The sequence below is a fragment of the Lissotriton helveticus genome, chromosome 6 (genome assembly GCF_964261635.1).
Source record: "Lissotriton helveticus chromosome 6, aLisHel1.1, whole genome shotgun sequence".
NCBI lineage: Eukaryota > Metazoa > Chordata > Amphibia > Caudata > Salamandridae > Lissotriton > Lissotriton helveticus.
This window is the reverse complement of record NC_136067.1, coordinates 1,121,554,295-1,121,567,013: the sequence shown is the minus strand read 5'-3', so window position 1 is coordinate 1,121,567,013 and position 12,719 is coordinate 1,121,554,295. Positions and strand designations below refer to the sequence as shown.

General features: G+C 45.2%; 1 protein-coding gene across 1 annotated transcript in view; it reads left to right on the top strand.

The window, feature by feature from the left end:
* SYNE1 (spectrin repeat containing nuclear envelope protein 1) overlaps window positions 1–12,719 on the top strand; it is a 2,361,447-nt gene that overhangs the window by 1,139,940 nt on the left and 1,208,788 nt on the right. Inside the window, exon 63 of the mRNA XM_078648775.1 lies at window positions 53–196. Coding sequence (XP_078504901.1) covers window positions 53–196 — 144 coding nt within the window. The remainder of the gene's footprint in view (window positions 1–52; window positions 197–12,719) is intronic.

The following is a 12,719-nucleotide window of genomic DNA, read 5'->3' as shown; positions in this document are numbered from 1 at the left end:
TTGCATAACTGATATTCGTTTTTTTATTGGTGATCCTTTTTTTGGCTGGTAGCTGCTAAACGAAGAAGTGCTGAGCCACAACACAATGCTAGAGACAATTGAGGTGAAGGGTGCTGGCATGACTGAGCACTATGTAACACAACTGGAATTGCAGGACCTGCAAGAGCGGTATGGAACTCTTCAATTAAGGACCAAGGTACCAGTCACTGTCGCACAATCCTACTTCTTTCTTCTTCTTTCACAAATGTGTTGTTTATTTAATTTTTACTTCATTACAAAGATTTCTGTTCTATGTAGTCTTTTTTATAAATGTCATAGTCATGCATGCTGGCTATCACACTAACACAGAAGAAAATCATTGGTTATTTTCCAGAGTTAACGTGAGGACATGCTTTGAAGAAGTAATGCATATAACTATTATAGAGGTTTTCCTTTGTTGACTGGTAAGAATACTACCTGCAAATGGGGTTTACAACATTGATACTCATGAATCCCAAAATAAAAACTGAGCAATGCAGGTGAGTTTAGAGCTAATTTAATGGTAAGAAATGGTAAACCAAATTAAAGACTATACTGATTGGATTTCCAGGTTACCGTTAAAGAAGGATCTAATTGATAAGAATAGTGAGGCTGATAACATTGAGATGGCTTGTATCAATTAAATTCTATTGATTCGGTGATGGATGGTGTTATGCCGAAGGAGTTGTGTAGAGAAATCTTGAAGAAGGATGTTGACTTGCAAGACATAATTGGGTTTTGCATGTAGTGGCTGCCCATATTTGAAGAGAATATGATGCGGACTGGTTCAGTTTAGTCATGTAACTGAAGAGATGTCCATTATTAGCGAGATTTTAAGTAGAGGTGAGATATTACGTTGTTCTAGTGGGTCTTTGTTTTAGAAATTTGAATATTGCCCATGAAGGCCATATTGTTATCCAGGCTCTGAAGCATAGAGTGAGAGAGGATTTCTGGTGCCCTGGGATGAATAATGCCAATTTACACCTTGTAAGAGAATGTTGTGTGTGTGTTGAGCTACAAGAGCCAAGTATCAGAGCCTTACCTGATTACTTCATTGGTTAGTCTAGTAATTCCTTGGGGATAAGCTTCCTTTTTGTAAGCCACTGAATTTGAGGTCTGTTTCGGGTTTTAAGGAACATGCCTAAGTATATCCTTGTTCTGATTGGCTAAATGTCAAAGTGGCCTGAAATAAAAATTGACAAGAATGTCAATTCATGTGTGAAAGGTATCCGCAAGAAATTGTTACAGATAATGGAATCCAATTGGTATCCTGCAAAATGTGGAAACCTTTGAATACTGCAGGTATCCATCATGTAACAGTGTCTTTGTATCATCCCTGCAGTAATGATGTTCTCAAAAGGATCAATCATGTGGTGAAGGATTAATTGCAGTTTGATTTAGTAGAGGGGCTAGATTGGACGTCTGTCATAAGAAACATGCTTTGAGTAATGAGAACCATGCCTCACATCAGTACAATACTTTCACCTTTTACCTTGTTAAATGGAAGAGTAGCTGGCATGTGATTAAACAAAGAATGCATGGGAAGCAGGTTGATAGATTTAAACAAAGTTGGACAAGTGGCTGGTTTGCAGAATGTTGTGCAAGGAAAATATAGTTCTCAATTTTCATGTACGAAGTCACACATCAGGTTCAGTGATTTCATTAGAATCAAGAAACCTATTCATAATCTTTAAGAATGTATGTTACTCTTCTCTGCAACCGTCCAGGTCAAAGAGGTGATTGATCATACCATAGTTGTGGAAGGCAGTAACAGTTGGAACAAAAGCATGGTTTAATTTGTTTCATGCTCCAGATCTTTCTATTTATGAGAGAAATTTGGCGTTGGCGAGAAGCTTCCAGCAGGTTCATCCACAAGTGATAGGGTACCTCGACTCAATCTGATTCTGTACGAAGCTGGCTCTTTATATAGTGGACCGTAATGGAGGTACATTGTGTAAAGAGTTCAGGCAAACCCTCAAGTAATTAGAGAGGCACACATGAAAACCCAAAATGCTCTCTTTTGTAGTAGTGTGTGCAAGCAGTTAGGCATATCAGAGGGTAGTGCTAAGCATTTATTGCATACACAAAGTCAGTAAACAAGACACACACTCAATAAAGAAACCCAACACCAATTTCTGATAATAAAAGATCGTCAGTATCAGGTAAGTACTTTTCAAGTTATGAATTTTTACCGTTTTCAAAAGTTGACAGTGCAATTTCTGGGAGCAAAAATGTTATTCTTTTGAAGGAAATTACCCAAAAAGGGCCACTTGGGTCACTCATGACCACCTCTCGGCCTTCCATACAAATGAAGAGTTGGTCAGACAGTAGAGAAACCAGATTATGTATTAGTATTGTGCTGCAGCAAAGCCCAGTCTGACCAGCCTCCTGAGATGGCTGAAAAGGGACTGACCGCAACAAGCATAAAGTTACATTATGTATGTTGCGGAGCCCACAAAGACCAGCCTAATATAGAAAAACACTGGTAGGTGTCGTAATACAATGGGGGTACAGAACATAAGTTTCGATTCTGCAGCCGGGCACAAGCTATCTACTGCCCAAGGTCGTCTGGCCTATCCTCCCCACCAGACAGGTGGGAGAAGGCCTCTACCTAACTGGAAAGGCATGCACTAATGAGAACACTTGCAAGTAAGAAAAGAAAAGCTCAGCCTTGGGAAACGAAACTTACAATGGACAGTTTCTGGAAAATAACCAAGCAGCAGTTTCGATTACAATACAAAATGGCATCTAAATTGCAAGATGGCTTCACGAATGCTAAGATATATGGAAAGAAATGGCCTTTCAATCTCAACAAGATAGATCAGTTTTTCCATTAGCCAGCCCCATGTTCCAAAGAGGGACCAACTCCAATTACCTGTTTCTATGCTTTTGACATTCTCAATAGTATCCAAAATATGCTGAGTGATATTCTTTACCATATTGGTGATCCCCACCACACATTGATCGCCAATGACTGCGCATGCACCACCATTTTTGGCTAAAATAACATCAACTGCATATCTATTTTGTTCATAATAGATCCTCATACTTTCTAATTGAATGGTGATGTCACGTAGTGCTCCCACTGTGGTATTGGATAATATCTGCAACTTGCATCCAAAGTATTCCCGGGCCTTTTCACCTCTACTCATAGCCATTCCTCCTAATGTAAAGATGGCATACAGGATATAGCCAAAAGAATTGCCATTACTTTAACTGTTGATCTCAATATCTGTTCCTCCCTCTCAAAATTCCTTTGTAAGCTTTCTTTTCACCCATTTTACCCGTCGATGGGCATTTCTACAAGGGACCCCCAGAGGCAATACCATCCCAAGGGCCACATCATTGGTACGATTATGAAAATTGGGGTATATGCTGTTAAACAAGAAGAAAAACCCAGGACGGGCATAAATTGGTCTTTCATAGTCTATGGGTGAATAACGAGAATTACCTGCAATGGTGCTAGAACCTTCCGAACCTTTCAAAGAAAATGTCTCCTTAAATATGATCACCCCTGAACAGTTGATATACAATATGGTATCAGTACTATTTATGATGGGGCAACAAGCAGGGTAATTGCCAGCTTTTTGAGGAACTGTCACTACTTTGTAATGCCAACCCACCAACGTTATATTTTGCTCTTCCATGAAGAAATTATCACAATTCGTATTATTGTCACAGCCTAGATAACCTGCTCCCATTGGCTTACGGTGATACAAACATGGCCCTGGATAACCAAACCCAAACTCTCCTTTTACCTCAACAAAATCTGTTGGCTTAGAGTACCTATAATTTACCAAAGACAAAGGGTAAGCAGTCTACAGACTAGTAACAGATTCAGTGGGATAACAAGCTATGCCATTGCATAAAAATCTCATATGAGTGTCGAAAAAAACATTATTAGAAATCATTCTCTTCCTTCTTGGTGTGAAAAAATTATCATTATCATGAGCAGGCGCATCATGTTTATGCTCCAATACCGAGAAAATTCCACCAAAAATAATCATTAGAAGAATAGCGAGAAAAAAATTATGATGGCTATTCTTCATCAATCATTGGCCTGCCAAAAGGATGCATGATAGCAAAACAAAGAGATACAATTGGTATACTTTTAATAGAACCAAATGAACAACATCTTATCAGCGTCCTTCTGTGCCTCGCTGGGAGACTCCTATTGTTCCTTTATGGTGGTGCTATTGCGCACTTCTCGGTGGAGCTGCACGATTGCAGCCCTTTCTGAAGAAATCCGCTTCGCTCAGGATAGGGCACCCTCCCTCCTGGGAAGACACCCCCAACTTATCCTGTCCAGTGTCACAGACAATGCACAAAACTCCCTGTCCCTAATCTGTCGTCCCTATGCTTCATCCATGAAGTCCATCCCTACTAATTTGACTTCTCCTTTGATGCATTGTTCCTCCGTCAGGGACGCAATTGTGGGACAGTTTAGCTTGATGTGGGGGGCGCTTGCATCACACTTAGTGACACTGGTTAGTTGCTATGGCCCTAATACCAATGATCCTGTGTTCTTTGCTACACTATGGGGGAAGAATGTAGATATTGACTCTACACATGTGTTGTGGGGCGGAGATTTCAATGTCACTCTAAACCCGACACTAGATAGACACAACCCGCGACCACACCACTATACCCGATCACAACACCAAAAGGGGGACATCATTACTGACTATGGGCTGCTGGATGCCTAGAGATACCTGTATTCGGTCATTAGGGAGGATACCTGCCACTCTGCTGAGCACAAAACCCGGTTGCTCTTGTATTACTGGGTGATCACTAGGGGCCTTAGCACATGGTTGAAGGGGGTAGAACACCTAGCATGCACCAACTCTGATCACTCCCAGTACTCATGTGTTTCTCGCCACCAATCACACACACACCCTAAATCAGCTGGTGCATGAACCCCACCATGCTCTTGGACACAGAGTTTAGCGCTGAGCTGGAACAGGAGATACAAGATTTTTTCAAGGGAAATCTTGGGTCGGTTGTGCAAGTAACAACAGTGTGGGAGGCGTTTAAAGTCAGGGTCCGAGGACTGAGCATCGCAAAGGGAGGAGGGGTGCTTAGGGACTTGAGCCAGTCACTCGCTAGATTAGAGGGCAAACTTAAGCGGCTTGAAGAGGACATAACAAGATCACCATACGCAGAGTTAAGGGATAAGATAATTGACTATCAGGTGGAAGCCGACAGGGAATGCTGGTTTAGAGGGAAATTTTTCAAAGCTCGCCGCAATCGGGAGGGAGAGAGGCCAGGAAGGGCACTAGCCTAAACTTTATGGAAGCCCAGATTTTAGGGCTATGTCATAGAGATACAAACCCCTGACAGAGGGAGCATTCAAACAAGTCTGATATTCTCCAGACTTTTTCCACTTTCTACGCCACATTGTATACGTCGACCAGACATCAGCTGATATCCCTGCAGCCATACCTGGAGCCTATTGCCCTAGGATGGCTAGGAGACTCGCAGAGAGAGTTCCTATCTGCTGCATTTGAGTTAGAAGAAATCAGAGCTGCCATAATGCAGTTCCGATCGGGTAAGGCTCCTGGGCCTGACAGCCTGCCCGCTGACTTTTACAAGGCATACATAGAACATCTAGCAACAGTACTTAAACAAGTATATGACGAAGTCCTGGAATGTATCTTGTATCTCCTGTCTAGAAGATGTGCATTGTTCCCGGTTAGTTACGTGGCAAGCTTGGCTGGAATTGTCTGTATTATATCAGTGAGCCTGTCTCGTACACCATTCTGGGACTATGCAACATTGAAGTGTCATACTGTTAAGGATCCAAACAAAACTTTCCCTGGTCCCCTCCTACCTCCCACATCGACATCCCCAACCTGTCGTGAAAGAACATTCCCTCCCGCCCCACTCAAGAAAGCTTCCAGTAAACTCATTGTCTTTAACGCCTACACCTTAAACTTGGGGTTCACCCAGCGAGGGTAGCGTCAGAGGACACAGCTACCTGCTCTCCCTCCTCCGTAACGCGGAAGGCAGAGGGGGCGGGGTGCCTGGGAAACAGTGTGGCATGCTTAGTCATTGTGAATCACAAAACTGTTCAGCCGTATAAATTGGAATGGATAGTTCGGTATTTATGTAGATCGTATTTAATCTTCAAGCAGTTTGGTAAATGCCATGTCATGGTCTTCCTCTCCGGATGTGGTTGTGCGCGGCACTGTCTTCTTTAGGCACATTTAGTCATTGTCTGAGAGTTTGGAAGATGTTCTAGCTTCGGTATTGTCAGCTTCAAGATTGGGTCTTGGTTTCTTCACCTTCCGCAGGTAGTTCTTCACCTGCTCTGGGTTTGTTGCTTCCCCTGATGGGTTATCCACAGGTGCGCAGGATATAACATGGCAAAGTCTATCTGTGCCTGTACAAGCTTCTGCTTCACCACTGCAAATTTCTCTCTGGCTTCCTGGTCATAGATGGTCAAATCCAGATACAGAGCTACAGTATGGCCATCGTAGGTTAGACATGATTTCAATCTTGCCGGTCTCAAAGCCGCATATTGATCTCTATAGTTGAGGAGTTTTGTAATGATAGGTTTGGCTGGGGCTCCGGGGAGGGGGGGGGGGCTAGGGTCTGGGACCCAGCGATCGATGTGCCCTCTCTACCACCAGGCTTGAGAAGGCCTCCGGACCAAAAAGTCCACGTAGCATTTCTTCCACATATACTCCCTTTTGCCTACATTGGCACTTTCTGGTATTCCAAAATGCAGATATTATTGCACCGGGAGCGTGATTCAAGGTCTTCATTCTTAGCTATTATAACCTTGAGTAGCTTATCCATCTGTGTCATCAGTTTTCCCGATGAGGCTGCCATGTCTTCTAGGTCCGAGATTCTATGCTCCAGCTCCTCAATGCGCGCATCATGTTTTTCGAGTGTCTAAGCTATGAAGTCCAGTCGGGTGCACATACCATCCATTTTGGCTTCTATAGAGGCCAGGCTGTGCTTCACAGTCACAAGCAGGGCTTTCATGTCGTCTTCTGTGGATGGCATGGTTTCAGCATGTTGTCCTGCAGGTGGTTGCTCGTGGTCACTCTGGTGTTGTGGCGTTCTGCGGGCTTCAAAGGGCAGTTTCTGCTGCTTCGGGTCTGCTTTGCCCATTGCGCGCTGTCTTGGCATATCTGCTCTGCTCTATAGACATCCCTATGGGCTTAGAGGTCTGTGGGTGCGTACCGAGGGTTCTCCATCTGTGCAGCGCCTAAAAGGGTCAAGATCAGTGAGGCGCCCTCGTAGCGTAGGGTTGCCTTGTAGATATAGAGGGGGCCTCAGGAGTTTCAATGTAGAGGACTGCTGTGGTAATGGGGTAGGCGCAGCTTCACTAGGCACTCTCTATCGCCGAAGGGCCTTAGTCTGCAGGCGAAGTGTGGTGGAGTTCAGGGTACCCCGTCAGGGCTAGGGACCTGAAGCTAGTCGCATGATACGCCGAGGCGCACGGGCCACAGTGGCAGTCTGTCTTCTCTCTGGGGCATAAGGGTAGCGCTAGTTCCCAGTTATCTGTCTGCACGCCCTCAGTCTGCAACAGCAAATGAATGAGCCTCAGTGAGGCCTGTGCCGGTGTTCTCAGAAGTGCCCGGCCTCACAACACCAGAGAAAGTGCCCAGCAGGGTTTAGGAGGGGGGGCAGGTGTCCTCGATGTGGGCCAGTTGCTTTTGTCGGCCCTGCACAGTTCATAAAGCTGTTGTTGTCTGTGGTTGGAGGTTCATGAAGTTTGTATTGACTTTGAGGGGGGAGCTCTTTGCAATCCCTCTGTGCGGCACTGGGTGCGCTCTTTCGCAGAGCCTGTTCAGGCCGTCACTATTCAATAGGCCTCCCCTGCGCTTGATGTGGGGTCGACTAGGCCTTCACCTCCCACCACAGCAGTACCTTGTTCTGTCTCCGCAGGGAGGTTTCCGTTCCGGCGTGCTCCGCCCTTCAGGAGTCTCTTCCTACACCCTGTTGCCTTGCTCTCCGGCTCAGTGCCTCCATACCTGGGGGTTGGCTCCTTCAGCCCTCTTCACACCACAGAGTCCGCATCCGACATTCATGCTACCCTTAGTGTACGGGGGAGGGGTGTGGGCCTTCCTCGCTCCCCCGATCTCAGTCTCCGTTGGCCCAAGCAGCGATCAATGTTGCCCTCAGCATCCAGGAGGCTAGTCTCCTCTAATTGCTGGTAATACGGAGGTATGTTTTCAGCGCCATAGCTGCGTGCTCCAAGCTGCCTACTGAGTGCGTACGTTCTCTTCTGCTCAGCCACGTTGTCACCCCACTAGAACGGAGCTCGCCTTTTCTTAGCGCCCGGCACGGTTTCTCATCTGCCAAGCACAGTTTCAGGTACCAGATGCACTCTGATGTGAAATTTTGAGTGCTCTTTCCAAGTATCTCAGTGTGGAAACAGGATATTAATTCCTGTCCCTCCAGAGCCTCACACGGGTGCGGCCATCTCGGTTTCGCGCCCTCTAGCGCCCCCTCTTCTAACAATTCTTCCACAAAAGTGTCTCCCTCCTACCTAGCAACATAGGACAATCGAAACCTCCTCTCAGCACATTCTATACCTTTCTCCACTTTCTCTTTATCATACTCCACTGTTTTCTGAGTCAGTGTCTGCATTTTTTCCTTCCGTGCCTCCCTTTCCTCTCCCATTCGTCTCTGCTTAGCTTCCTTTCGCCATACTAGAAGATAATCAAACATTGACTGCCTACTTCGTTTAGCAAACAATTTCTCTTCCAAATAACTCAATTTCTACTCATCAAAGGTGCCTGTTGATGGCCACTGCACTTCAGCATTGTTGTGCCGTAGAGTACTAAATGTAATGGGGCCAAGGCCGTGTTTAAAGTACATGTCATCATTTGGAGTGCCCTCCGCAGGTGCGGGCTGCTTTTCCTCCAATCGAGTATCAGCAGAACAACAACGATACCTCACACAACACAACTTACTCCAACAAGGCATTCTGTTCACATGAAGAAACACATTCACCACTCAATTATACTAAAGTGCACACGCATCTTTACCAAAAGTCACTCCGTGAATTACATCAAATTCAAACTAACAAAATGGTACCATTTCTCAAAAGAGATTCAAAATCAAATTCAAGCGCTTGTCTAAAACTGGTTCTCAGCCCATACCAAATACCAACCAAACAAATGTCATTACTACAGAGAACCAAAAAACTCACCTGGTGCACACAGGTCAAACAAATGTATTCTCCACTGCTGACTCTTCAGACCAAACTGTCAGATCCAAGGGATTATTTATTAGTATTGCACTGCAACGGAGCCCAGTCTGACCAGCCTCCTGAGATGGCTGTCAAGGGACTGACCCCAACAAGCATAAAGTTACATTATGTACGTTGCGGAGCCCACAAAGACCCTCCTACTATGGAAAAACACTGGTAGGTATCATAATACAATGGGGTACAGAACATAAGTTTCAATTCTGAAGCCAAGCACAAGCTATCTACTGCCCAAGGTCGCCTGGCCTCTCCTCCCACACCAGTCAGGTGGGAGAAGGCCTCTATCTAACTGGAAAGGCATGCGCTAATGAGAACACTTGCATGTAAGGAAAGAAAAGCATGGGAAACGAAACTTACCAAGGGCCGTTTCTCAAAAATAACCAAGGAGCAGTTTTGATTACAATTCAAAATGGCTTCTAAATTGCAAGATGGCTTCGCGAATGCTAAGATATACGGAAGGAAGGGCCTTTCAATGTCAACACTTTTGGGGGGAAAACATGTTCTGCATTCGGGCTCTAAACAGACGTACGGGACTGTTCTACAGGACCTAAGGTGAGTATGGGTCAAGGTCTGAGCCCACAGCAACAGTTCACCTCGGGAGTCTCTGGGGCATCAAGTTGCAGTGCTTTGTCATGGCATCAGGTGTCCCATTCACTTTAATGGAGAATGGTCCGGTTGCAAAGAGGCTGCAAGCAGGGACTGGGGACCAGTCCGGGGGAACCCACGGGGGGCTCGACCCTTGAGATGCTCAGGCACCAAGGGACACCTGTTGTCCACTTCTACTTGGGCTGTGGGTCATAGGTGCAGTGGTGTCTTTAGGTGTAAGATCTGGTGCTACATCCTCTCACGGTTAGGTGGGGCTTGTAGAAAGAGGCTCCAGGCGGCAACTGGAAGTCGAGGCAAACCCAAGGATGGGATTAGCTCTTGTGAATTTTGAGACCCCATTGGCACCATTACCTCCCTTGAACTCGTGCTCCGAAGGATGGGTGGATCGTGACTTGAGGTGTTGAGTGATGGCGATCACCGACTTACTCTTTGTCTTTGATTCTGCTGCAGGGGGAAAAGAGGATAGTTGGACCGTTCTCGATGTCGCTCTCCTTGTCCCTGAAGTCCCTCGATGTGCAGGTCAGTCTTCATCGATGTTTGTGTCTGGACTGGACACAACAGGACTTGGCTGCTGCAAGGTGTCCGGTACCCCTGGTATTGGTGTTGTGTGGCTCCGGTCGGTCCTTGCACTTCAACACTTGGAGGGAGGATGAGTCTGACCTGTTTGAGCACTGCTACCTCTTCCTGGGTGGCTGCTGCTTCTGTAGTCCCCGTAGGCAGCAGGTTGGTGTACTAGTGATTGCTTCTTTGGTGTCTGCAGCTGCAGTGGGGTTGCCCCTCTACTCTAAGGGAGTTTCTTTGGTAATTAGCGAAGCACTGACTGTCCTCCCGGTTTCTTGGAGTTTGCACAGCGGCAGGTCTAGTCGGTTGCTCCACAAGGGGTGGGTTCAACAGGAAGGTTGGAAGGGCTGGCACCAAGCTAGTTGCGCTCCTCGGTTCTCGGGTCAGCAGTCTTTTTCTTTGACCACGTATTCTTTTTGTCTGTCAAAATTTTAAGTCATGGTATCAGAGATACCCGTAAATTCTCAATATAGGGTTTTTAAGGGGAATGAGGGATAGTAGCCAATGGACTACTTACCCCAGGGTTCACTACAGCCCCTAGATTACCACTTCCTTTGTGCAATGGGCACAGCCCTGTCCCAGAATTCCTAATTCCACTACACACAAGAAGGTGGATTTTTTAAATTTGTGTTCACGTCAGGCTAGGGCACCCTATAGGTGTGTCCAAACTTGCAGGACCATATGCCTCCTGCATAGCTAATTTTCCTGCCTGTCCTGGTGCCTGATGGGCCCAGGTCATGGGGTGGTTTATTATTATGAGATGTTTGATACCAAACAATACAGGTTTCAGTGAAGCCGTTATGTAGCTCTGAAGCTCATTTTGAGCAGTGCCAAGTACATACCTTAAGATGGCTTCCCTGTTCACTTGTATGGTCAGTAATTGAACTGGCCAGCACAGGGGCATATCTGCCCATGCAGATAGGTCCTCACTTGTAATGACATTCTTAACACTTTCCCTGCCTTAGAGCCGTAAGGCTACTGTAAGGGTGACTTACAAATATTCCATGTAGTGTTAGGGGACATGGCACACTAGTTTATGCCATGTCATGTTTTTAATTTTAGAGCACCTTATCATGCAGCCTGCAGTTGGTAGTCTGTATAAGTTTGGTGTTGAGTCCCTTAGAGTGGCACAATAAATACTGCAGCTCTTAGGGACCTTCTTTATTACCTATACTCTAGGTACCAAAGGTAAAACTTACTAGGAAGTTACAGAGGTGCTAAAGGTGTTGTCACTTGGGGATTAAGTGACCAGTTGTCTTGTTTTGGGGAAAGAACACTGGCACTAGGGACCAGTTGTATCAAATACCAAGCAAAAAGCGGCAGATTACTGCAACAAAAACCCAGTATCCTACTGATTTGTACCAGGTTTCTGCCACAATGTTATAAAGATTGTGTGGTGAGAGGGAGTCTGGTGAAGTTTGAGATTTGTGGTCCTTGGTCTTGGCTGGTACTGTGAGAAATCTTGTTTTGTGTTGCATGATTTTAAGCAAAACGTGCTGTGAACGTGTGTTTGAGATACATTTTGTTAAACCTTCATTTTTCAACTTCATCAGAAGTTTAATTTCCTCAATATGTTTTCTTTAAGTTATGATCAAAAGTTTTATATTAAATTTGTGAAGGAGGGAGGGTGTGAGGTTCTTTCCATCTAGAAGGTATGACTATATGCTAGAACTTAGTGGGAATTTGTACGGGGATGTTCTGTCACTGGCAGTTGCTGAAATAATAAGAAGCCAATAGTCACACTTTTAGAATAAAGCCTAGAAATGCATCTGGCTGTTGCGACTTCTTTTCAGGTCTGCTCCTTAACTCTTTATCCATCCACACAATAAAAAACAAATGTTTTGAAGTGAGGGCATTACATTTACAAGGGCTCAGTTGATGCAACAGCCTCACTTGTTATCGCTTGTTCTCTGGACCTCCTGAAGAAGTCAAAAGTGACCTGATGTATAAAACACTTAAGGATTTAATTCACAAAGTACAAAACACCATCAAACATGGCTGCCTAGCCACAAACAGTGATCGATTCATTAAGTAGCAGACGCATTGCTTGTAGATTGTCAAAAAGTGGCAGTTGCAGTCAGAACAAGCATTGGCAAATGCATATGGTCTCACCAATTTGATTAATAATAAGAGGTGTTGGAGCAGTATATGAGTGCAGGGAGAATAGTGTGAGTGCTCTCTGTGCAGGGTGAGTGGTGTTTGAATGAAGGTTGATAATAAGTGTTTGAGTGCAGGGTGAAAGTGCCTCAATTCATGGTGATTGATGTGTGTTTGGTGTAGAAACATAATTGTGTGAGTGTACAGGGTG